A 27255-nucleotide genomic window follows, 5' to 3' on the forward strand; every position below is an offset into this window, starting at 1 on the left:
GTAAAGCTGTGTGTGTGTGTGTGTGTGTGTGTGTGTGTGTGTGTGCCTGTGGTTGTGATTGTGCACGAGTGTAAGAGAGAGATTTGAAGCCACTGTGAAGAGGGAGAGAATAAGAGAAGTAAGGAGACAGAGAGGATGATAGTAAGAGTTGTAAACACAGATTTTTCCTCTGTTTCCTAAAATTTCTAAAACCTTCAAAATCAAAATTATGCTAAAAAAAAAATCTGAAAAATCGATCAACAATTTGGACTCACAGATCAACTTTTTAAAATCTCCTTGAACGCTTTACTGCTTATAACAAAAGTGCATGTAACCCTCTATCATAACGTTTAGTCGTTGATGACAGCACCCATCAACAACGTTGACCAAACAAAATGAAGAGAAAGGAAGCAGTTGATACAAATCTGAACATGCCAGACACCAGGACACACCTGTTCACATCTGGCAGGCTCAGGACTGGGATGCACCTAACTACTGATTGAGAAGAAGAAGAGGTTTTTATTGTGCAGAGGAAGAAACCTGTTGGATAAACTCTGACTTGTTTTCATGGTCAAACATGACGTTGTTATGCAACAGAAAGAATGAATACGGGCCAAATCACACCAGAGTGATAGTTTATATCAGCAGCCTTCGGAGTACAGTAAGAAATACTGCGGCAGTGATACCAGAACAAGCTCGCTTAAGAACAGATCTTTGACTGCAGCCATGTGGAAAATTGGATCGTGGAACTGCTGAAACTGCAAGATGGATCACAAACATTTTCTCACATGGCAGAAATCCAGCCGATAGTGTGACTGTCAGATTGTTGATAACTGTGGAAGTCAAATAGAGACCCCATTAAAACTGCTCACGTCTTCAGAAACACGCTGTCCAATGTGTGTGTGAGCATGAGCACAGAGATGAGGATTCTGAAACAAAACATGGCTGACGACTTTAAGAATCTAAATTGATTTTTATGTCCCAGAGCGAGAGCTGTGCAGAGACAGGAGATTAATCAGGTGTGTGTCGATGTGTGCCAGAGGAGAGTTAAACCACCTCGTCTCTGATCAGATGAAGCTGTGTGAGAGGTGAAATCAGCTGTCGACCCGTCCGTCAAAATACACCAAGAACAGACATCATAGACCCTCCACAGCCAATCAGGATGCGGCAGCAGGAATTTTGTCATTAATCTCACAGTGTGTCATTAATCAGCGTGTGGAGACATTTGTGTATATTTGCGTCTTGTATGTTATTTGTTTATTAGATGTTTTTCACTGGTCCTTTATGTTTGTTTTTTCCATCTTGGGTCGGTTACTGTAGACGCCATTTTTCAGTTTTCACCAGAAGTTCAGGTGTCCAGTCCAGTTTGGTCTGAAAGTAGCTCAGTTTTAAGTCGTCCTTTTGTGTGTTTATGGTGATAAAAGTAGAGAATAAATATGAAAGTATCTGTAAATGTCACAGTTTTGGAAAGAAAGGAGATATTTTTGGAGCAGTGAAAGGCAAAAGATGACAGTGAAGAGTTGTGAAATGTGGAACTGGTGATTAAAGCCGTTTTCAGACTTCCTGGATAATCTGACATTCTCTTTGTGTTGGAGAGAGAGAGAGAGAGAGAGAGAGAGAGAGAGAGAGAGAGAGAGAGAGAGAGAGAGAGAGAGAGAGAGAGAGAGAGAGAGAGAGAGAGAGAGAGAGAGAGAGAGAGAGAGAGAGAGAGAGAGAGAGAGAGAGAGAGAGAGAGAGAGAGAGAGAGAATTCATATTTAAAAGGATCCAAATAACAAAGTTAAAGTGCTGTAAGAGATTTGTGCTCTGATTTCTTAAGAGGGGGAAATTCAACTTGAGCCATGTACAGGAGTCGAGAGATTAATGGTGATGCTGAGTGTGTTTGAGTTTTTGCAGGTGTGTGTTTTTTGAGCCGTGCACATGAGACAACTAAAATACTCAATAACTATGGACAATTGTGACTTCTCTGTCCAGACTCGACTCGTACAGTCTGAGCTCTGGGATCGTGCTCGACTCGTACAGTCTGAGCTCTGGGATCGTGCTCTCGAGTTCTTCAGCAGAAATGTGTCTGACATTAAACAGGAAAAGTTTAATCACATAAACCTGTTTAACCGTCACCATAAACATCCCTGTTGGTTATCTTTCTCCGCTTGAAGGCCTCTGTGTGAGAAACTCTGTGGCCACAAACAACAGGGATATCTGGGGTAAGTGTGCGATCAGCTGACGCCAGCGCTCTCCCAGTCAGTCTAAATCTGTCCCAGTATCTGAGCTGTGGATCTGCAGACTCATTATCACAGCATGGCTGACCAACGGCCCATTTCCATGAGAACCAGTCCACTATGTCTGTCTGGGATGTTGTGGAAAGTTTCCTGTCTGTGGGAACGGAAAGAAATCCAGTGCTGATGATGATGAATGGTGTTTAGAAAGACGTGCATACTGACTGCATGCTCACTCATGTCCTGAGGGGGTTTGTGAGAGCTGCACGGACATCAAAAGGTCTTTCTGTGATGAGACGAGATGGAGACTGACCCAATAACGTCCATCACATCTCCTCTCCTGTTTTCAACTAAGATGTTTTCTAGATGCAGTTTTAAAACAGGAAATTTGCCAAACTCAAACGTAAACAGAGTATCTTTGTTAAATAATCGTTAAATATTTATTTCTGTCATCACCGTGCGGTTAAACTTTTTGCATCCCGATGATGTCATCAACACCTGGATGTCTAGCTCTACTCAGACTCATTTGAAAACGTTAAAGTGGAAGCACGATCATGTCTTTGAAAATCAATTCTCTTCATACTCATTGAAAGCCAAAAGGGGAATTGAACTTTACATTCGATTAAAAGGCTCTGTCCCTGCAGGCCTGCGTTTGGGGGGCTGTAGTGATGGATTTTTCTGGGACGCCGAGTCATTTCATCCAGTTTGAGTCATGAACAACACGCACTAAAAATAGCTTTCCTTTTTCTTTTTTTTAATTGAGCTGGAAATAAACACACTCTGTCAGAACACTGTATGCTTAAGATAAGAGTATGAAAATATTTCTGTGGGAAGTTTTTTTTTTTTTTTTTTTTTTTTTAATGTCTCTTTCTCTGAACTTTCTGTTTGTGTTATTTATAAAGGGCTCTTTTCTGTCTATGTCAGCCGGTCTGTAGTTGCTATCCTTACATCAATTATATTTTTCTCTCTCTCTCTTCCTCTCCACTGAACGCAGACAACAACTGCCAATAAAATAATCCCTTTTAAGTTTTTCCAACAATTGCTGAAAAGTGAAGTCGATCCAGAAGTCCCTTAAACGTGTATTCTCCCTAGTGGCCAGCAGGGGTTACTGCAGGGGTTCTAAAAATTAAGTCTATGATAAAATATCTCTACTTCTCACTCGATTATTTACCTCACTAAATGTTTGCTTCATGAGTTTTTGGTCTCAGTGACCACTTGTAGGTCTTCTCTAGTTATGAATGACTCAGAATCTGACACATCCGATAAGTCAGACAGACTGGTATCTACTTCATAAAGTCACTCATTTGCATAATTTTTAAATCTATAAAGTCTTCTCATTGTTCTAAACATTTTGCTCCATATTCCCTGTCAGCTGGAGGTCTGCAGATGTTTCCTGCCGACGTTTCTTTCATGATCGGAGGGGAAGACCTCTTTAAACAGGCACACCTGCTGTTGCCACGGTGATTTTGGACATTGTTGGCCAGTTTGTGCAGCTAAAATGCAGAAGTCGAGGAATCGCTAAAGTGTGATTGGATGTCTTGTTCATTTTTTGGAGATTTGTGTTATCATAAAAGATTTGAATAATAATGTGAAGAATAAACATCATCATCACTGTCATTCATCATGGTATGCTGTTGGTCCAATCGGCTCCTTCCATTCCCACACGACCACGGTGACCTTCCGGAATGCAGCGGAATGTCGTTTCCCGTGGAAATGGAACGCTGAGAAGATTCCATCTTGTGACCGTGGTTACAGTAGAATCTAAAGATAGACTCAGTGGTTTAATAGTGCTGCAGATGTGATGCAGCGGTGTGTGTGTGTGTGTGTGTGGGTGTGTGTGTGTGTGTGCTTTTACTTGGGATCTTCATTTTTATCCAGTAAACGCTCAATGATCAACTTCTTTTCTGGAACAGTTCACTCAAAGTTTGAGAAGAGAGAGTCAACGTGACTGGAGGCGGCGATGCATGTCACTACCCAGATGTTCCTGCAGCATCATGCACGCACACACACACACACACACACACACACACACACACACACACACACACACACACACACACACACACACACACACACACACGCTCTCTCCAGCCAACATCTGCTTCACTATCTTGTTTCTTGTTAGGAGTCCTGAGATCTGACAGAATAGAAAGTTATCGTGTGTGTGTGTGTCTTTGTGTGCATGTGTGTGTCTTTGTGTGCATGTGTGTGTGTTCCTTACTCTGATAGTAAGCAGTAGTGATAACAGTGGTTTAATCTCCATGTGGTGTGGAATCACCAGGTCAGCCATAAAAACAGTGGCAGATGCTCTGTGTGTGTGTGTGTGTGTGTGTGTGTGTGTGTGTGTGTGTGTGTGTGTGTGTGTGTGTGTGTGTGTGTGTGTGTGTGTGTGTGTGTGTGTGTGTGTGTGTGTGTGTGTGTGTGTGTGTGTGTGTGTGTGTGTGTGTGTGTGTGTGTGTGTGTGTGTGTGTGTGTGTGTGTGTGTGTGTGTAGGCGTGTGTGTGTGTCCCTCTGTGTCTTTGTAGGTGTGTGTGTGTGTGTGTCTTTGTGTGTGTGTGTGTGTGTGTGTGTGTCCCTCTGTGTCTTTGTAGGCATGTTTGTGTGTGTGTGTGTGTGTGTCTTTGTAGGCGTGTGTGTGTGTGTGTGTGTGTGTGTGTGTGTGCCTCTGTGTCTTTGTAGGTGTGTGTGTGTGTGTGTGTGTGTGTGTGTGTGTGTGTGTGCGCCTCTGTGTTTTTGTAGGCGTGTGTGTGTGTGTGTGTGTGTGTGTGTGTGTGTGTTTTCACAGTTGTGTAACAGTCCTGTTTCTCAGCAGACGGTCTTAGTTTTCCGGTTTCTTCCGGTTTGGGGTCCAGTATGCTTCAGCTGTGTGAGTCATCAGAGTCAAAACTTTGATTTTAGCATCAATATTCAGTGAAGCAACATGCCTTTACACGACGAGCCTTTTTATTGCAACAATAAAAAAAGAGGACATTTTAGTTCATTCCATGAAGTATTTCTGATCATTCATCTTTACACTTTCTCAGTTATCTCGCGTTGGAAAGTGTTCTGTTGTTGGGTGAGTTTGTCCCTAAATAAAAGGACATAAATATGATATTACTGTCTTTTATTTAAACATAGTAAGACGGGGTACAGATCATTATTTGTGTTGTAGAGCACTTCATGACTCTGCTGCAGGAGGAGACAAAGAGACTTTAAAAATATATTCAAAAACATGATGATGGGTTAAATCTTATCTGTGTGGTTCAGAGAGTTTTTCTGTTTGTTGAGGAGAAAAAGGCGTTTGTGGAGTTGGATGTATTTGCATATCTGTGCTGACGGGCTGTGTGGAGAATGAGCTCTCTGATGAGCCGCGGGGATTATTCATACGCCCTATATACACATGTGAGAGTGTGAGTTCGTATTGTAAATGCGCACTAGGCATAACATGCAATTTTTTTGTGCAGGTGCCGTGTGTTTGTGTGCGTGTGTGTGTGTGTGTGTGTGTGACTTTCTGCTGATTTCAGCATTGTTACATAACTGCTGTGATGTCACAGAGCTGAGCTCCTTGGCCTGCTTTCATGGCCGAGGTTGTGTTGTTTTAATCCCACAAAGTCAAGAAAACCCCGCTCATAAAGTGACCTTCCACACACACACACACACACACACACACACACACACACACACACACACACACACACACACACACACACACACACACACACACACACACACACACACACACACACACACACACACACACACACACACACACACACACACACACACACAAAAGACTTGCTGATTTATGACCCGTGTGTGTGTGTGTGTGTGTGTGTGTGTGTGTGTGTGTGTGTGTGTGTGTGTGTGTGTGTGTGTGTGTGTGTGTGTGTGTGTGTGTGTGTGTGTGTGTGTGTGTGTGTGTGTGTGTGTGTGTGTGTGTGTGTGTGTGTGTGTGTGTCAATACTTTATGATTTACTGAAATAAGAGTAAACTTTAAACCCTCCCTCCGTCTGTGTCTCCCTCTCTGTAGGACTCGGAACCTCTCGGGGGGGTCTCCACGACCTCGACACACGAAGAAGATCAACTTTAAAAACATGAAACAGTGCGACATGAGGGGCAGCAGGTGAGACACACAAACATTGTTATTTTTCTGTTGGCTGTCACATCAGGGATCTATATCATAGATAATTCAAACTGTCATTTGAAATATCTTGAGTCCAATCCTATAACCAGCATCCTTTTGTTCTGGACCTGCAGGTTTAACCTTACAGTAATGTATCTCATGTTTTAATCCCATCTTTAAGTACATATGGAAGCGTAAAGTAGCACACGTCACATGATCCCCTTCTAAGTCCACACAGGTGATGTAGCTGTGGGTCAGCATGTTTATCCCTGCTGTACCCGCAGGCTCAGTTACAGAACAACACCTAAGAACAGGAAGGTCAGTGCAGGGGGCGTGAGATGTTGTTGAGGAAGTTTCCTCAGGCGGCCGTCATCTGCGTTTGTGTCTCTGAAGGTAGAAAAGGATGTGGGCAAGAATAGAGGGTGCTTGAATTATTGTTAGCAGCTATTCAGTCTTTATATAACCGTACTGAGGGACACATTGTCTGCAATAAATGAAGCCACTGATGACCAGCTACAGTGGAAGTATTCTGCACTATAGTTTGTATCAAACATGGACGTAGTCTCAGTGACGTCACCCGTTGGTTTCTGAAGAATGGTGGTCGCCATATTAGTAATTCTATCTCCAACTAGTGTTTGATTTTTATCTATAAACAGACAAAGAGGGGGAGCTGAGGCGGGCCTGAAACTACATACTCATACTACAACACGCCCACCTTGTCAGTCAATTCAACCCCCGCCCCTAATTATGCTAATTTATGGATAACTCTAACCAAACCAAAATGGATGCGTTGTATAAAAAAATGTAACCCCTACAGTTTTAGCAAATGAGCGAAATAGACTTTTTTGAACCAGGTAGTAAAAACAGAGTCGCTGCGTGTCAACAGGTAAGGCAGGCAACTGAGGGCTCACAAACTTAAACCAAAGCGACGGCCCAAAGATGTGCAAATTTTGCAGTGACAGTAGGAGACCTCCCTAAGGGGACCCCCATCTGACAGCACTCACTCTGGCTGCCCTGCTAATCTTCACATGCATGATTGCTGTGAAAACTAAAGTTTGTCAATGAAAGACACCAAAGAAAAATGAGGAATTAGCCGTCTATAGGAGAGAAAAACAAAATGATGGTGATTAACACTTAATGGTTTGAGGGCCCCCCTATTGATTTTTTCCTCGGGCCCCGACTTGCTCTACAATCACCACTGAGTAAACATGTTTATTCCTGCTGTAAAAATTGACATTTTAACTTCACACCTAAGGGCAATTCCTTGGCTTTAAGAGGAACTGTTTGCACTTCAGCACTGTCATCATTTTACAAATCCAGAGTTTTCTGCTTCTTCTGAACCCTTCAAACTAAAAGAAATCACCATCGAATTTCCTAACCAGACATGCAAACTAAATGTGTTCTATTTATATTCCTGTAGTAAAAAAGCTGGTTTGTACATTTGTATTATTAGATTCTTTGTTACAGCTGAGTCTGAGTGTCTCACCTTTACACACTCAGCTGTCATGCTGCTGGTTTGTGTCTCGTCGAGCCTGGACATCGTCATTCTGTTCCCCCCCTCTTCCTCTATTGTTTTCTATTCTGGTCCCTCTGTGCGGGGAGTATAAATCAGAGCTCTGGGTCAAAGGAACACGACGCGTCTCATCAGATAAAAATAGACTCCGAGCTGATTGTTTTAGAAACAGATTCCGGCTAAGAGCAGCAGAGTTGTTGTTTGTGTTTCAGCCAAGTCCTCCATGTCATCACGGAGAAGAGACGGCAGCTTACAAAGAAAAGTAAATCTGCCGCCGCGTGCTCATACCCTGCTCGGGCTCATGGGAGATTTAAAAAAAAAAGTGTGAATCATAAAGGGAGTAAAAGCGCTCACAGGGAGACTCTCATCTTAGCTTTCACTGTCGTGGCTGAAGCAGCTCTTGAGGAAAAAACGTTCAAATTCAGTGTAGATTTGAGATTCAGATCAATATAAATCCCCTTTAGATGAAAAGTTTAAAGAAAGCCTCCTTCCAATATCAAGACTGTAACGTTGGATTATTTTCCCTGCTCCTCTTCCTTTTTTCTCTCCTAGTTTTCTTCTGTCCTACTTCTCTCCTCCTCATTATCAATCTCCTTTTCTCCTTCTTCCCTCTCTATTTATTCCTCTTCTCCTCCCCCCTCCTTTTTAATTCCATTTCTCCTTTTCCCATTTTCCTCTTCTCCTTTTCCATTGCCTTCATTTCCTCCTCCTCTTCCTTTTTCTGCCTCCTCCTTTTCTCTTCTACTTTTTCCTTTTTTTCTTTTCCTCTCTCCTCAGTCTCCTCCTTGTCGTCCTTTTTATCACCTCCTCCTCTTCTCCATCTCAATGTTCTTCCCGTCTTTGTTATTTATATTTTCTTTCCTGTCCTCCTTCTCCTCCCCGTCCTTGTCCTCCATATTTTCCTCATACTCCCCCTCTTCATCTTCTTCTTCACTTTTTATTTATTAGATTAAACTTTGCTCCTGATGCTCAATCACAGATATTTGCAGTGTTGAAAAATGCTTTAAATATGCAGGCCAGAAATTGTGTCAACTATTATTAAGATATTGTAAAAAAATAAAATAAAAAAAAAGATTCATAAAATCTAGAGATGCCGATTATTGAAATAATTTAGCCGATTCCGTTGTTCATTTCATGACTTCTTCTGGTGTAAGAGTGCCACAACGCCGACATTTTCTCTCATGTTTGTAAACGAAAACAAGTCAGAGTTTGTCCAAAAGCCTGGTGACTTATTCTGCCCAATAAAAATCCTCTTCTCTGGATCAGTAGTGAGATGTTCTAGTGTTCAGAATTAAATTGATTTGGCACATCACATCGGCTGCTGACATCGGTTCACACATTATTTACCGATGTCTGCAAACAGGGCCGACATCAGTACCGGTGTTGAACCGATGCATCAGTGCATCCCTAATAACAACATACAAAGGAGCTGGAGCACATACAGTATGTACCTGTTGATGGTGTGTGTCTGGAGACCAACTTGATGAAAGCAGCATGTGACTGTCCCTGAAGGCAACAAATGAAGGGATCAGAAAGCAGAACAGTCCAGGGTTAAAAACAACACGGCTCGGGCTCATATCCTGTGTAACAGTGAACCTTCCCTACATCAGTGTCAGTTTATTACATGAAGTCTTCGGTCACAGTTACGTCTATGGGGACTTGTTGAACTCTCTCAACCTTTTGGTTTTCTGCATTGACACAGTTTATTTGGCATATAAGGTCCTCCCTTGTTTTCCATTAGTCATTCTTTTTGTAGCTCAGGGTCGGGGGGGGGGTGGGGGGGGGGGGGGGGGGGGGGGGCAGCTCCCTGGAGGATTAGTCTGGTGGTGAGGGGACAGACAGTCACGTTTGCAGCCGGTCTGTTGTGATGCTGCTGCTGATGTTTCCACTGAACTCCCCGCTGACTTCCTGCTCTCCACTTTCCCATGCATCATAAAAAAACAAGCTGTGTGCGTGTGTGTGTGAGTGCGTCTCAGTCGTACACACAGCCTCACGACCACATTAAATCTGAACTCATCACAGGACAGGATGAGGCGGAGCAGCAGGGGCAAGAAGATAAAAATCAGTTCAGACTGATATTGAAGTAGACATTTATTCAGCGGGCAGCGAGCGGAGAACTGGATGATCATATCGCAGTGGAAGGAAAGTCCCAACTTCTGACCCACACAAGTCTCCTTCCCTTCAAAAACCTTGAGTCAGGTATCAAACTCAACATCCCCCGTCATGGATAGGTTGAAGTCCTGCACCTTGACTGACTGTAATAGTCATGCAGAGGTGAGCGGCTCTGAGTAACATATCTCTAGATTTCCTGAAAATGACAAAAATGGACCTTCAAATCAAACTTTTCTACTCCTGCTGGCTCAAACGGCCCGACCTCTGCAATGAGAGACTTTCTTTTTAAATCCTGTCCCCTGACCTCCCCCTTATAAAAAAATAAGGAACATGGTATCAAACTGATCTGTGTGGAAGGTGTTAGGGTGCTGCCAAGTCTGCAGGATCACCATGTGGGCAAACTACCAATCCCTGACGTTTAGTGGAGTTTAGCCCACGACACCGAGCAGACTCTGCAGATCCATATCCGCCCCCCCTTCTTCACCTGAACCCACACGCTCGGCAGCTCCAGGTTAGGAAATCCATCCAGCTTTGCTCTTTCACAGCTCGTGTTGTATTTGATTTATTCTTAAACCCAAGTTATGCAACTATCTGGTAGATTTCCTACTCTCTCTCTCTCTCCTCCAGTTTCCTGATGAGCTGCAGAGCTGGATGAAGTCTTTTCAATTTGGCTGAATTTCTGATTAAAAGCTTGTGTCGGTGGCTCTCTGGCCGTCTCAGTGAGGAGTGACCTTTTTGTGGTGGTTGAGCTCAGCCACAACAACAAGGTCAATGATTCTGTGATTCCTATTGGCAGCTTAAGATGGTAAATCTTGATGAAAACACTGTGTTACTCAGGGATGTTTGTGTTTGTGTTTTCACACACTGTGAATCATCCTCCAGTCTCTTTGCTTCCTCAGCCAAACATAATGGCTGTAAACATTTTCCTCCCAGACGAGAAGCAGGCGAGCGACGTGCAGTCTCTGCTCCACAGGGCTTTAAACTCCAGAGGCTCCACAATAACACACACACACACACACACACACACACACACACACACACACACACACACACACACACACACACACACACACACACACACACACACACACACACACACACACACACACACACACACTCTCTCTCTCTCTCTAATGCTGTGTCATTGTGAAGGTGCTGCTGGTCATTAAAAAGTGTCAAGTGTGTTTGCATGTTTTCCAAAACAAACACAAAAGGAATGATAATGATCATGTTAAAAATGTGCCAGTTTGAGAATTTGACACGACTTTAATTGTTACGTTGCTAAATGTTGGAGCCCAGCACTTCCATCCACCCATTATCTATATTGCTTTACCCATTGGAGGTTGCAGCGGAGCTGGATCTGTGATTGGTCGAGAGGCAGGGTAACACTCTGGACTGTTCTCCAGTCAATCACAGGGCTGAAAGATCAGAGACAGACAACCTACCACAAATACATCGGTTAACTTTTGATATTTATTGTACAACAACATTACGCAAATAAAGGATTAAAAACATCCAACACACAGGATAAGTCTGCAGGGGGCGCTAAACGCTATTCAGATTCAAATTCAGATTTTTTTTTTTTATTGTCCCACAAGGGGAAATTTGCGTTGCAATAGGAGCACACAGAAGACAAGAAACACAAGGACAACATCTCCATAAAACATAAACCAAAACTAATTAAAAAAATCAGACAAAACAGCAAAATATTAAACCAAATAAAAACAGTCAAGAGCTCAGAATGGAAATTCAAGTTATTAAAGTGCAAAGTGGAGGTGTGCAAATGTGCAATTCAAGTGCAAAAAGAGCAACAAATACCTAACTGTTGTTTAACATATTAATTGCACTTGGTAAAAATGAGACCTGGAGTCTTTTAGTCTTCCTCACAGGAGCTCTAAAATGACGACCTGAGGGTCAAAGGTCAAACTCCCTGTGGAGTGGTATGGTTCCCTGATATGAATTTCACAAGACGGCTTCAAGCCTCTAAGGAAGCCGGTGAAACCTCTCACATAGACTCTCTTCTCCAAGCACTGAAGAGCAGCCCTCACCTGGCAGCCCTGCAGCGTTCTGCCTCCCTGAAAGGCTTCCAGAGAGCTGGCCAATCAGAAGAAAGTGGGGCATGTGAGGAGGGGGGGCCTTAAATCAACAGTTTCAGGCAGATGCTGAAATAAGTTTCTTTTTACTGACGCCAGTATCAGATACATAAGGATTTATTTTTTGAGCTGCAGATCTTGCAAAGCTGCTCTTGAGGTTTCACAGACTGACAACATGAAAGGTGAAAATGAGAATATTATGGGATCTTTAAGTGTCTCCAAAGAAGTTGTATAACTCAAAATGTCTTCTGGCTGCAGCTTCAGGGTGGAAACATTAAAACAAGGACATTGTTTTTGTTCACCAGCTTTCTTGTAATTTTCTTCAACATTAAGAGTAATAGTTTCTAAGGAATGAACTCAGCCTGTTCATTAAATCACTAACAACTGCTGGTGGAAAAAAGCCAACTGCATTTATGAAATTAACTGTACAATCAGGCGTTTTGCTGTATCTTCTTAACTTTACACTGTGACATTAGTTTAGCTTCCTTTTCTTATCGATCCATCGTTCCAGCCCTTCTGATATGAAGACAGCAGATGATGTGTTGCCTTGTTTGTATTCCTGTTTACATTTCAACATAATCACATTGAACAGGACAGATGTTACAGCTGTTTAACGACAATATGTTTGTTGTTTCAGGATCGTGCTGATCTGTGCTAAGAGATCTCTGTGTGCTGCATTCTCTGTCCTGCCCTACGGTGAAAGCTTCTACCTCAGGTATATCCCACACACACACACACACACACACACACACACACACACACACACACACACACACACACACACACACACACACACACACACACACACAAACACACGCATATATTTCCTGGGAAATGCATAACCACCAACACCTCTGCGTCAGGCAGGGTGAAAGAGTAGGAGGAGAGTTTAGGAGGCGAGATGGAGGAGGAGATGTGATTTCTTAGAAGATGACAGAAAAGGATGGAAGGACACGAGGAGTGAGGATCCTCCTCTTCACTGCAGCTTCTTCCCTAGAGCTGTGAGACTTCTCAAAACCGCCATCAACATATACAAACCCCCGCCCACCCCCCATCCCCCACCCCCCCCCTACAACACACTTCACTCTCCAATGATTAGGAGGGAGACAGTTCAGGACCTCAGAGCTCCCTGACTTGACCTGAGAACTCTCTGGCTGTTGATATGCAGACGAATGCAAAATCAGAGTGAGATCACACTTTCCCTTTGCCTATCACACACACAGCCAGTGTGCACGCTCATCACACCATACTTGCATTTTGTAGGAAGTATCAGACAGTTCCAAAGAAATCATCACCGGCTTTGTACACAAGAGTATTATAAATACACAATAATGTGCTCTCTACGCACACACTCACATATACACAAACAAACACTACACAGTATGAACACACACACACACATATTCCCACATATTTAGCAGCATGACTAACACGGGGTCCTCCTGCAGAGGAAGTGAGCTCAGATCACGCTTTATCTCTCAGCTGAAGTCGTGTTCCCAAATTCTGACGCATCAGTTGTGTTCAGCACAACATGTGACTGCCGTGGGACGTGACCTTTGACCTTTCACTCACCGGACTGTCTCTGAACACGTCCCACCCTGTCAGTCTGAAATATTGCAGACAGGAAGACAGCGAGAGGATAACAACACTGAGAAAACCTGAGTATGTGTCAGCCTACTGTACGCACTGATTGCAAACTGGAATACTCAAAAAGATTGTAAAAACCTTTAGTTGTATAACTTTTTGTTTTAACTATTAGTTGGCTTCGTTGTGATTGACGATGTGCTTCCATGCCAACCTCTCAATTTAGGATGAGCAACCATATTATTCTCAAATGATGGTCACTTTTGGATCCCAGAAAATGTCAACGCTGAAATGCCAACCTCACACACCAATGAATGACGTCAATGTGGCTGAATTTAATATATTCAGGAAATGGCCCTGCCACCCCCTGCAACGTTTCTGAAACTGATTTTTAATACGGATGTAAACAAACAAAACCGGTGAATTATGACCAAATCAAACTTTTTTTTTGTATTTCTGCATGTAAACCTGTTAACCATTAAACTCTCTCTCTCTCCAGTGACCCCACATTAAACCACCCCAGGAGGAGGCACTCGTCTGGAAACATCTCCACCACCCTGGAGATGCTGCCGGGGCTGGAGGGCTTCCACCTGGACACCTATGGCAGGGTAGAAAAAACACTTTTTGTATTCATCTCACCAGGTGGACGTTGCTTTGCTTCCTGTTTTTTAGATACTTAAGTCTCTCTCTCTCTCTCTCTCTCTCTCTCTCTCTCTCTCTGTTTCAGTCGGTGTCGTACGCCCAGTTCCTGTACCCTACAAACGCCCTGGTGAGGCAGAAGCCAGCGTCGGCCAGCGACCTGACGCTGCAGATTCCTCAGTCCAGGAGCACACACAGCATGCCGGGCCGGGGCTACCCACCCAGCAGACTGAACAGCACTGTTGGGCTGGACCTCGGTAATACACACACACACACACACACACACACACACACACAGGTTGTATTCAAAGGACTTGTGCAGCTGTCATTAGCACTGAGAGTTGTGTGTCCTTGCATTTTCGGGAAGAGGAGCATGAGACAGGAAGTAGATATGGCTGTAAAGAAAGAGGAAGAAAAAAGAAACACTAGGATGGAGGGATGAAGTTAGAGGAGTTATATAAGGAGATGGAAAGACGGTGTGAAAGAGTTGTTGCAGCTGGAGTGTCGCTCTCTTTATATTTTAAACACGTGTGTATGTATAAACACTCTGTGTCTCCTGCTTTCTATAAACACACACACACCCACACTGACACAGCCCTGTATTAGCCTCTAAACCTCTCTTTCTAATCCTGAACCTGTCATTAACACAACACAGCTGTGCATGCATGCGTGTGTGTGTGTGTGTGTGTGTGTGTGTGTGTGTGAGAAAGAGTTACAAAACATCTGAGACTGTGCACGTGTGCATGAGTGTGCACCCTGATAGCAGGTTTGTATTTTTAGTCTCCCTGTGACGTATATCTTCAGTGTTTCAGGCTCGGCTCTCAAAACAGCCGAACACTGCGCACGTCATCTGTTAGTTTGAGAACTATTTCATATTTTGTGTGTGTGTGCATGTGTGCTAACGCGTGTGTTTTGTTCAAGGTCTGGAGGATGTGACGGACTACGACCCTCACCTCCTCAGCGACCCCCAGTGGCCTTGCGGGAAACACAAGCGGGTGCTGATCTTCGCCTCCTACATGGTAATACACGCACTGGAGATTTGTGTTATTATTCATTTATGTCGCGTCTGTGCTGCATTTTTATTCTGCTGTCAGAAAGCAGGAACTTTAAACAAAGCATGAAGAAACAGGTGCACGCAGAGGACGTCTTCAGATCAGACACAGCTCATCTTCAGAGATATTGTTGCAGTCATTACAGCCTTTCAGACTGTTGCTGAGTGAAGTCGTTTTGGACCTATTAGCCATTTTGCATCGATAATGTTTAAAAAAAATAAAAATAAATAGCATCTGAGTTAAAAGACAAAACTGAATCAACCTTTAAGGAACCGGAGTAAAGGAGAAGAAAGGAAATCTGGTGGAGAAAAGAGCAGAGAGGAAAAGGACGAGACAAGAGAATTAAAGAGAGGAAGGATTATAGAGCTCTGAGAAGAAAGAAATCACTACTGACGGAAGAAGAACACACACACACACACACACACACACACACACACACACACACACACACACACACACACACACACACACACACACACACACACAGGTCCCTGACATCAACACAATTATTCTATAGGAAGCAGCTTAGTTTGATCCCTCCTCTGAGATGAGTTAGAGCTAAAGAGACACACACACACACACACACACACACACACACACACACACACACACACACACACACACACACACACACACACACACACACACACACAAAGGCTCACTGTGGGGTCGGAGACATAGCAGCCCACCTCAGCAGTAATCTTCTCTGCTGGATTAAACCCTGCTGATAAAGTCTGTTTGTTACATTACGTGCTGTGATCCACCGCCCACTGTGGAGTCGACTCTCTGACCTAAACTACAGACACACACTCAAATACACACCTGAATGACCTCTCATGTTGACCTCTCATACACACATGACGACCTCTCATACACACATGACGACCTCTCATACACATGATGACCTCTCATACACATGATGACCTCTCATACACATGATGACCTCTCATACACACATGATGACCTCTCATACACACATGATGACCTCTCATACACATGATGACCTCTCATACACACATGATGACCTCTCATACACACATGATGACCTCTCATACACACATGATGACCTCTCATACACACATGTTGACCTCTCATACACACATGATGACCTCTCATACACATGATGACCTCTCTGATGAAAAGTTGTCATAATGCCTCGCTGTATCTTCTCCTCTCTTCCCAGACGACAGTGATCGAGTACGTCAAACCCTCGGATTTGAAGAAGGACATGAACGAGACGTTTAAGGAGAAGTTTCCTCACATCAAACTCACGCTCAGCAAAATACGCAGGTGAAGTCACTGAATCGAATCTACTTACTACCTTGAAGAGATCGTCAAAACACAAAACACGAGATGTATATGCAGTAAAGATGTCTGCACTTGGCTTTCATTTAAACCAGTGGTTCTCAACTGGTGGGTTGGGGCCTAAAAGAGGGTCGTGGAGCTGTTTTCAGTGGGTCCTTGTTTGTGTGCCTGGGGGGAAAAAGTGTAAAAAGAAGTGCTTTTAAGGATGTTTCATGTTTTGTACCTTCTGAGGTCCAAACTGCACAAATTCTAATGAAATTAATCTGATTGGCTGAACAACATTTTGGGTAGCGATTTCTCATTAAGGGGTTGGTGGTGGGTCCTGAGGCTGGACCAGTTGAAACCCACTCTGACTGTGTGTGTGTGTGTGTGTGTGTGCGTGTGCGTGTGCGTGTGCGTGTGCGTGTGCTGCAGTCTGAAGCGAGAGATGAGAATAGTCGGCGAGGATTGTGGGATGCAGCCCGTCACCATAGCGATGGCGTTCGTCTACTTTGAGAAGTTGGTGCTGCAGGGTCGCCTCAATAAACAGAACAGGTACAGTATTGTTTTGACTTTTTTAAAATGGTACTAACCGAGCAGATTGCATGTTCACTCTGTGTTTTGAACTCAGACATCATGAGTCAGTTTCCTCTGCTGCTGATTGGTCTCATGATTAATAATCCTCACTGATCTGCTGTGGTTTCATAAAGTAGCACACATTCATTCCATGATGGCTGCCTTTAGTTATTTCCTCTCCTCGTTGACATCCCGCTAACTTTCACCAGTAACTCTGAGGTTAGCTGTGAGCTAGCTTTAGCCTCCCTCACTGAATTTAAATAGATTAAATAACGGCCATTAAACCCCGGCCTCCATCCAGTGAGTATAAGGTACACGTGAATGCTCAGATTATGATACAGAGGAAACTGTGATTAATAGCACAGCCCTTTATGGTCTTTATCTTTAAGAAAGGCAGTCTCGGTCAGATATGTCTTGTTATCTGTTAGTGTGGTCAACTACAACACTACATGTACTAACTGAAGTGTAACCTGTGCAGCTTCATTTAACTAAAATCTCAGGTGACTGCACCTGAACTCTGCTGAAGGACGACCTGACTCTCACACTGTTGTTGTTGTTTTACAGGAAGTTGGTGTCAGCTGCCTGCATCCTCCTGGCTGCTAAGATCAGCAGTGACCTCAAGAAACAGGAGGTCAAACACCTCATCGATGTAAGCCACACACACACACACACACACACACACACACACACACACACACACACACAGATACACACTTCAGCTCTTCAGTTTAGCGTTGTCGTTAGAGAAGCCTAATTGTTCCAGTCGGCTAATTTTATCTCACCAAAGATCAGACTTTGTAAATATGTCAGCTGATCAATTTAATTTTGTTTCTTTGTGTTGCACGTTACATAAAATGTAAACTCAATGTCTCAAACCAACAAAATAAAATAAAATGAGTTAAGACACAGGTATAGAATATTTCATGAAACTTCAGCACAGAAATATGAAACATGTTGGAGGGACTGAAGGAGCAGTGTCGTCATTACAAAGTTTGTCCACTAGAGGGCGCTGACGAGTTGGTGTTCTACTGTAAAATATTCCACTCACACTCCATTGATTGTTGAAGATTCTTGAATAATGATTCATTAAAGAATCTGAATAAATGAAACTATGCTTTAATGAGTCAATAGAAGGATAAAATGATCTTTCATCATAATGATGTTTGTCAAATCATTTTTCTCCTGCCACCATTGTAAGTCCTCATATCTGGATTTTGTTTTTGGTCAGTCTGATACGTAAATCTATTTTTAGCATCCAATCTTTAAAAATGGAATATGTAGTATTTACAGTAGCAGATTGTAAACACAACATTCAAACTGGCCCCTCCTCCTCCATGGCTCATCGCTCGCATCGCGGGATGTTCTGTGTATGTTTACTGCCACACTTCAAGCTACCGCACGTCATTTTTCAGATAAAAAAGCTCCTGACTCCATTTTTAAAAGACAACAACTAAAGGAAAGAGACAGTTCTCCAGTCAACTCATTTCAACTGGGAGACAGTTGAAATAAGGTAGAAAAGATGTAACCGAACCTCTAACACACATGGATCCTGCTTTCTCTGATGTTTCTGTGTAGAAGCTGGAGGAACGCTTCAGGATCAGCAGGAGGGAGCTGATATCGTTTGAGTTCACCATCCTGGTCGCCCTGGAGATGGCGCTCTACCTGCCCGAGAGCAAAGTCATGCCTCATTACAGATGGCTGGTTCAGCAGCAGAAGTCGTAGCAGCAGTGACTCCTCTCTCACTCTCTCTCTCTCTCTCCGGGAAACGCTCGGCAACCTCTGAAACTCCTCGAGGAGATCCTCGCGCTGCCTGAGGCTCAGAGGCTCAGAGGCGCTGTGATTGGACGGACGATGACAGGCCTGCTGGTGCCTGGCTCAACGGCACAGAGAGCAACAGAGCCCTCTTCTTTCCTTTAAACACCAAAGTAACGGCACACTGTGAGCGATGGTTCAGCAGCACGACTAAAAGCTGGTTAAAAAGCACTTAAGGATCACTGAAAGGTCTCATGGTCACAGCCAGTTAATTTGTGTCTTTGTAAAAGAAAAGAACGATAAGTTTGCTCGCAGATAACATTCGCTTCACTCGCGACGTTTGACAGATTTCGTCATGACGGAGACTAACAGCGCGATGCTGTCGAGTGATTCATAACACCTCCTTTCTAAAATCTCTGCAGGTGAGAAGAAGAGCATCGAGATTTCCTTTTGGGATCTTCTGTTCAAAAAAATCAAATCTGCCTGGAAGAGTAAAAAAAAAGAAAAGAAAATGAACGTGTAAGCAGTTTTGAGTTATTGCAATCATCTTCGACATTAAGGAAGCATCCAGGGGGGGAAAAATAATCCAAATATCAAAGATATTTTCTGGGTTTTTTTTTGTCACATTATTATTTCTGACCTCAAAAGCTGCTGAGACGTCGTTGGAGTTCTCCGCAGGCTGCAGTGTGGTTTATAAGGGAAATTTGACACAAGGCTGAATTTTTTATTTTTTTTAATGTGCCGACAGTCGATAAAACACGAGGCAGATTTCTGTATCTGACAATCATTTTTAAGGCATTTCAAAGCATCGTAGAGCAACAGTGCTGAGGCTGCAGCAGCGATGCATCAGCAGCTCTGCATTCTGTGGATGATTTGATTGCAAATATTCAATTTAAGATGATGAATGACGGCAATCAGGAGAGCACGTTCTAGTACTGCGAGATGTTTCCAGCACTTTCTTTTGCGTCTTTCTGACTCACGGTCTTCCTTTTTTTCAAACGCTCGCTCACTCTGATGTCATTAAATCAGCACTTTTCTGTGTGTGTTGTCCTGATATGACGTTGCTTCTTTCTCTGACTTGTGGTCATTTGCACTCCGGCCCACTCGCTCTGATGGACATTTTTCAGAGTCGGCGCAGAGTTCAGTCTGAAGCTCCACTGGAGGAGTTCAGATGTTGAAGTGCCTTGCCTTTTTTCTCATTTTCCCATCCTTGTTGTGATGATGTTGCTCCTCTTCCTTCTTCTTTGCTGGTTTGTTGAGCGTACAAATCTGTCACGTTTCTGCAGGATCTTGAGGTCTAATTGAGGAAGCACAGGAATCATCCTGTGAGTTTGCTGAACGCTCGATGGCAGGGAACACGTCTGTTGTTGTTGACATTTTATGATTTAGAAAATGATCGGGGGGATTTAGGACTCGGGGTGTGTAGTCGTCTTCTTTTAAGGTTTAAAGCACAGACCGTGGGCTCAATGAGTCGAACAAGCAGCAGACATTCTTCTGATTACCAAGTCTGTTTATTCTCCTCTATGAAATGTAACAGAGATATCTTTAACGTTTTAGGAGTGATGGTCGCACAAATGTTTTTTTTAAACTTCTGACTCTGAGACATATTTCTGACTAAGACAGATGTTCGTCAATTCAGAAAACAAAAGACTACAAAAGGGAAAAAATGAAAGAGGGAAGATTCATTGAAAAGTTTCTCAAGAACAAAAATAAAATGTGCAGAACTTTTAGATCTGTGATCAGAAATAAGAAAAATCTAAATCACGTGGAGACTAAATCTTCCTCCTCAGATTCCTACTTTTCCAAAATGTTATTGTCAACATTAAGACTTGCACGGCCCTTTTGTTGTATTGTTAGGACAGATTTGTCACTCGTGAAAGAAAACCTTTTTTCCATCATGGTGGCATCAAAACTCCTGTTACAACAAGCTCCTAATGAAAACTTCTGATATATGTCAGCAGCTTCTTAAGGTGGACTGAACAGTTCTTATTCTTCTTAAGGTGGACTGAACAGTTCTTATTCTTCTTAAGGTGGACTGGACAGTTCTTATTCTTCTTAAGGTGGACTGGACAGTTGTTCTTAAATTGGACTGGACAGTTGTTCCTCTTAAGGTGGACTGGACAGTTCTTCTTAAGGTGGACTGGACAGTTGTTCCTCTTGAGGTGAAATGGACAGTTCTTCTTAAGGTGGACTGGACAGTTGTTCCTCTTGAGGTGGACTGGACAGTTCTTCTTCTTAAGGTGGACTGGACAGTTCTTAAGGTGGACTTGACAGTTGTTCTTAAATTGGACTGGACAGTTGTTCTTCTTAAGGTGGACTGGACAGTTCTTAAGGTGGACTTGACAGTTGTTCTTAAATTGGACTGGACAGTTGTTCTTCTTAAGGTGGACTGGACAGTTGTTCTTCTTAAGGTGGACTGGACAGTTGTTCCTCTTAAGGTGGACTGGACAGTTCTTAAGGTGGACTGGACAGTTCTTCTTAAGGTGGACTTGACAGTTGTTCCTCTTGAGGTGGACTGGACAGTTCTTCTTAAGGTGGACTGGACAGTTCTTCTTAAGGTGGACTGGACAGTTGTTCCTCTTGAGGTGGACTGGACAGTTCCTCTTGAGGTGGACTGGACAGTTCTTCTTAAGGTGGACTGGACAGTTCTTCTTCACGCTTCTTAAAAGGGAACTCATTGTAGCTACAGACTCTCGCTGTGTCTGCATCATGAAGGAGCATCAACAACCAAAACGACCTTCTCTTCATGAACTACCTTAAAAAAAAACATTTTTATTATCTCGAGATGTTTGTGTCTGTTTTCACTGTTTCATAAAGGGACGAATATTTAACCAAACGGACGCCTCCATCACGACGCTCACTCGTTTTTGCACTTTCTGCCTTTTTTGCTTCACAATCCTGAACCTTTATTTTAACTAGTTTTCTACATGTATCGTGTTAATAATTATGTTGTTGTTGTTGTTATTGTTGTTGTTGTTGTTCTGTGTTGGAAAACTGACCCGAGTCACTGATAGTTATTTGCTGATAATCCTCCAGACGTAGAATCAGGTTTGAAACACGTTCCCAGCTCATGTGTTTGAGTTTGGATTTTATTTTACGTCAGGTGTTAAAGGGACTGTTGTTTGTTTGTTTGTTTGTTTGTTTGTTTGTATTTGTTGTTTTTAAATGGAGGGTGTCTGTTGTTATCAATGCTTTAATGTTGGAGCAGGAGAGCCACCATTCTCTACTTTCCTACATTGTTTTGGGATTATTGCTTCAAAAAAGGAACAGACTACGGAAGCCCTCAGAGGACATACATTTGATTTCAGTCAGTTTTAATGTGATGATGATTTCATTTTGGCCGTTTTCTTCAGAAACCGAGAAAGTAACTCATTACCTCGGGGAAACAAGCATTGTTATTCCCAGATAATGAGACGGATAGGTCGAGATCTGAAGAAAAAAAGACGTGTATATATATACACATATATTACATATAGAGAAACTAAATGTTTGGATGTCCACTTCGGGCTTCCGTAACAGACAGGTCCTCAGCTGGTCTTTTTTTCTGTCCTGCTCCAACACTGAAAGCAAAGACGAATCCACACTCCACAGTTTTCCCTGAGACGCTTCAGAGCAAAGACGTTCATTTCCATCTCTGTGAGCAATAAACAACGAGTCTGTTGTTAATGAAGTACAAGAGAAAAAAAGCACTAAAACACAAAACTCTGCACGAGAGAGCAGAAACACACTCGAGCTTCCAGAGTCGTCTTCTCTACATTAGAGATCAGTGAGATTCATTCTATGCACCTTTTTTGTTTCTGTCGGCTGAACTACGTCCTCCCTCCTCCTCGTCCTCCTCCTCCTCGTTCTTCTCCTCTTCCTCCTCCTCCTCATCCTTCTCCTCCTCCCTCCTCCTCCTTCCCCTCCCTCCTTCCTCTTCCTCCTCCCTCCTCCTTCCTCCTCACTCCTTGTCCTTCGTCCCTCTCCTCCTCTTCTTCCTCCTCTGACTTTGTTTTGTATAAAGTTGTAACTGTTATTATCCTCTGAAGCGCTGTAAAGGGAAACACTCGACAACACTTCCATTTTTAATTATTGCTTTTACATTTGAGGTAAATGTCACTCTAAGTTATTTTATGTAGATTTTTTAAATGTGTTTTTTTTTTTTTTAGCGACAACATTGACGAGTGACGCAGCAGTTTGTGCAGCGTCACGTCGAGGCATCACGTCTGTGTAAATATTATTTATGTGGTTAAAGTTAAGCTGTTTTTCCTACATGGAGCGGTGTAGGTGACGAACACGTGTGACGGAAGTCGATCTATTTTTTGTACTTTTATCTTTGACAGCATCAACGTGCTGCAGTGTCTTTGACAAACGACACCGTCACCAGCGGCTGTGAAAAGCGGAGTCAGTCACACTGCAGGACGGCTCGGTGTTCAGATCAAATAAAAAAGATTTATTTCAAATGTTTTCTAAAAGACCGTATACTGTTTAAACTGCCAATGTTCGATTCATGTCGACTTTATTTTCATTAAAAACATTTACATTTAATCTTCTGTTCCTTCTTTATTTATTCTCAGACTCATTATTTTAAGACGTTTTTCACCTAAAACACGCTGTTTTAGTTTGAAGTGCCAGGTTTGGGAACAATGTGGAGAGAGGTTTGGTTGCATTTAGATGAGGGCTGTCAAACAATTAACATTTTAAGTATTTTGTTATTTCCCATTTGTCAGGCTTTTATTTTGAAATTTTGTACCGTCTTAAACTGAGAGTACTTCACTTGCTGTTTGAATTCAACCCTGCTTTTATTTTGAAATAAAGTAAGGACGTTCTGGTAGGGCTGGGAATCTTTGGGTGTCTCACGATTCAATTCAGAATCGATTTTTGATTCAAAACAATTCTGGATCCATTGATTCATGATTCAAAGTCTGTTTTTGAATGAGCACATACTTCAGGATCTACTCCAGTCGTCTGTGAGCCGGCTGAATTTCTTGCTGCTCCATTTGGCATTCTACTGAGTTAAAGAGCTAGCATTAGCACTTAGCAGGGAGTGACTGATTAGCCCAAAATAAATGAAATAAATAATAATAATTGATTTTTGGAAGTTAGGAATCGATTTTAATTCTTAGAAGGGAAGAATCTCAATCTTTACATAAATCGTTTTTTTTCCTTCCTCTACCTTCTAGCTGTATAAAGGTTACAACGTTACCTTAACAACATTTTTATATCCGAGCAATTTAAGTTAAAGTTAATAAAAACAACTTTTTTTAAAATGTCAACCACATTTTTACGATCTTATCTCTGTTCTGCTGTGCAGTGAATACGTTACCAGTCGACGCCTGCGAGCTAGTTCAGGAAGGCAGCTCAAACTTTATTGATTGCACTTGACATGCATCATTCTCAACAATCACCTGACAACACATCCTTCCTATTAGCTGTTTATTTAAGATTTCCGGTCTCTTTCATTGACCTGCACCAGTACTGCACTTTCCCTCAGCAGCACCCCCACCACCAGCATCCACCTGTTGGCTCTGACAGGGGTGTTTAAAATATCATCACATCACACCTCAGATTTCTGCATGTAAATTAAAACTGTTAGCAGTGATGAGGTCGGAGCCCGGACGCCAAACACAAACTGCAGCAGTAAACATTTTAAGCTATATAAACGTGAGTTTGACTGAAATAATTTTCCCAAAAGACTGAACTACAAACTGCTCTGGATTCAATGCAACATAAAGTTTAAAGTGTAGATGTTTCCACAGGAGGAAGTCCGCTCTCTCTGTCCTCCTCTTGGATGTCGTCATACGCTTGATCGGCCTGCAGAAGAAGAAGAAGAAGAACAGAGGCGGAAGTGGAAGGTGGCTCGGGTGGATCTACCTGGAGCTGCAGGTACATTGGTTGTCGGTGTTGCAGTCGGTGCAGAGGCTGATGGAGTGAATATGGAGAAAGGTCGAAGAGTCCCGTTTAATTCTGGAGAAGTTGGAGCTGGTTGGTTTTAAAGAGCATTTATCAGATTCAGAGCAAACAATGATGAAGTGACTATAAATTAAATTGCAAGGCAAAAATATCATGAGAGGATGAGAGTGAAGATTAAAAAACTCACCATCAAGAACTCTGAGCTCAAACGTCTTGGATAACCTTTGAGACTGATTCCCCTCCAACACACATGTGTACGATCCAGAGTCAGACTTTATCAGATTTGAGATGCTCACATAGACAAGAGTATGAGATCTTATGTATTCAATGCTGTATCTGCCACGCTGAGCACGGACATCCGATGTTTCAACAAGGATGTTGTCATCTGTACAGTCGTCCCTACAGAAGACCTTCCTTATGCCGGGGACATCGTAGTTGCAAACCACTAAGAGGTTTTTACCTTCGGTTCCAAAACGTCTACCGATATCCATTGTGAGAGCATCCTGAAGTGTTGCTGTTAATAGAAACAATCAGTGTGACTTTATTTAAAGTGCATCAGTTCAATCATAGAGTCACACTGACAGTGACGATGTGCATCAAAAGTCTGACAGCAATCTTTTTAAAGCAACAGTACATAATTTTTTCCACCTTTAAACAGTCGTTTCAAAGCTTGATTTCATAGCACAATAACTTTTAACATTGTGAATGACGTCTCTTCAAACCAAACCCTGTAGTCTAAATGAAACATCTGTGTTGTGCTATAGTCAAAATATAACATGAATCAAGCACCAGAGGTGACCTTGTATAAACCAGCTCTCTCAGAATGCTCCGTTTTCGTGTGTGTGTCTCTTTAAATGCAATGAGCCCCCCTCTGAGTTTTCCCAGTAGACATCACTCCTCTGTAGAGAGAATAAAAATGGCAGATCTGCGCATAAGTTTTGTTCAAGGCTTGGGGTGGAGTCCATGAGTGGAGATACCAGGGGAGGGGAGGGGATTTTTTTTTACCAGAATCCCCCTGTGACATCACAAGGAGAGCACATTTGAAACGGAGCATTTTTCTCTGTGTTGTAAGACTTATGCAGACAACAAACAAAGGACTGGATGGGTTTATTTCACATGTTGTGGGTCAGTAGACACTCAGGTTACTCAAATATATGTTCAGAAACACTGTACAATTGGTTTTCAGAACATGTCTCCTTTAAGTTTGATCTTTTTGCTTAAACTTATATGGACTTCGTGGTTGAGACGTCTCAAATTCTATGTTTGGGCTGACTGAGCGACATCACACAAATAGAAAAACATCTACGGAATACCGCAGAAAAAAGCTTACTGGCTGATTAAATATTGACAAACTAAACAAAATATTTTGTCGATGTATATAAATGATTCACTCAAAGTCCTCTGCACTTTCAGATGATATGAAGTAAAGCTCGCTGGTAAACAGAAATGTAAAATGTATCATAGCTAAAATAGAAAATTAAAAATATAGAAGAAAGTACTCACTGAGGAGGACGAGGAGGAAGATCACAGTGTTACAGACTTTCATGTTTGAGTCTCTGATGGTTTAACGCTTCCTCCCATCCTTCTCATCCACTTTATAACCACAAACTTTAAATCTTTCTTAATGATCAAGTTCCTCCTCAAGACGTCACACTCTGAACTCCTCACCTCAGAAAATGTCAGTTCAATCAGGAGAGACAAGTGAATTAAGAAAATGATTTATTACAATGAATAACATGGAAATGTGTCTTGACAGAAATGATTTGGTGCTTGGACTCTGTGGGGTGGTTGATGTGTTTGGCGAATGATAATTCTGAGTGTTTCTGATAGAATCGATGTCTAAATATATGACGTGAACCTACATCAACGTGGATCTGATAGAAATAATATCCAAATTAATGTATGGTGACGTATATATGTTTAGATTCTTATTCTTAATCTTATTGAGTAAACTCGGTTTAGTTTAAACAAATGTCCTCCGGTCAGAGTGGGAGTAACCCTTGGGCGGCCCCCCCTCTCTTGCAGCTGATAAAAGTTCAGACTCAGCTCAGATCCCTGCTTCTTGCTCTTCTTCTTACGCTTCTCTTCAGACTTGAGTTCGAATCACCTTAAGACTTTTAAGTTTGCGCCGTAGAGAGACGAATCTCTGCTGAACTTTTCCTTCGTAAACCTTCAGCGCACATTTTTGAAACTTCAATTATTTTGGCTCAAGCAAGGCTTTTGAACTTTCTTCTCCAAAGTCTTGACTCTTCAATTTTGAATGCCAGTTTCTTAAATTGGATTCATCGAGATGGCCATCGAAATGTATTTATTATATTCATTAAAAGACTCTTTACTATTTTTCTTGTTGGATCCACTTGGAGCTGATGACGACACAACCACGACAGCTGAACCGCCGTGCAATCTCCATCCCAGCTGCATACTCCGACCCAGGTGCTAATCTGGCCCGTGGACCTCTCTGG

The 27255-nt window shown here is 42.5% G+C and overlaps 1 protein-coding gene across 6 annotated transcripts in view; it reads left to right on the forward strand.

Annotated features, from left to right (window-relative positions):
- The window catches only part of cables2b (Cdk5 and Abl enzyme substrate 2b), a 35697-nt gene extending 13351 nt beyond the window's left edge, over positions 1–22346 (forward strand). Inside the window, exons 2-12 of one of the 6 annotated variants that reach the window (XR_010667518.1) lie at positions 6204–6296; positions 12652–12729; positions 14098–14206; positions 14326–14494; positions 15159–15256; positions 16473–16579; positions 17009–17128; positions 17714–17798; positions 18725–20871; positions 20902–20961; positions 21115–22346. Coding sequence is in view for 1 of the 6 variants with exons in the window: in XM_020657084.3 (XP_020512740.2) it covers positions 6204–6296; positions 12652–12729; positions 14098–14206; positions 14326–14494; positions 15159–15256; positions 16473–16579; positions 17009–17128; positions 17714–17798; positions 18725–18871 (1006 nt within the window). In the remaining 5 variants the exon portion in view is untranslated. Of the gene's footprint in view, positions 1–6203; positions 6297–12651; positions 12730–14097; positions 14207–14325; positions 14495–15158; positions 15257–16472; positions 16580–17008; positions 17129–17713; positions 17799–18724 lie in introns of all 6 variants that reach the window. The other 5 variants (XR_010667520.1, XR_010667519.1, XR_010667521.1 and 2 more) reach the window with 5 other exon arrangements.
- The last annotated feature ends 4909 nt before the right edge of the window (positions 22347–27255 follow it).

The sequence above is a fragment of the Labrus bergylta genome, chromosome 12 (genome assembly GCF_963930695.1).
Source record: "Labrus bergylta chromosome 12, fLabBer1.1, whole genome shotgun sequence".
Classification (NCBI taxonomy): Eukaryota; Metazoa; Chordata; class Actinopteri; order Labriformes; family Labridae; genus Labrus; species Labrus bergylta.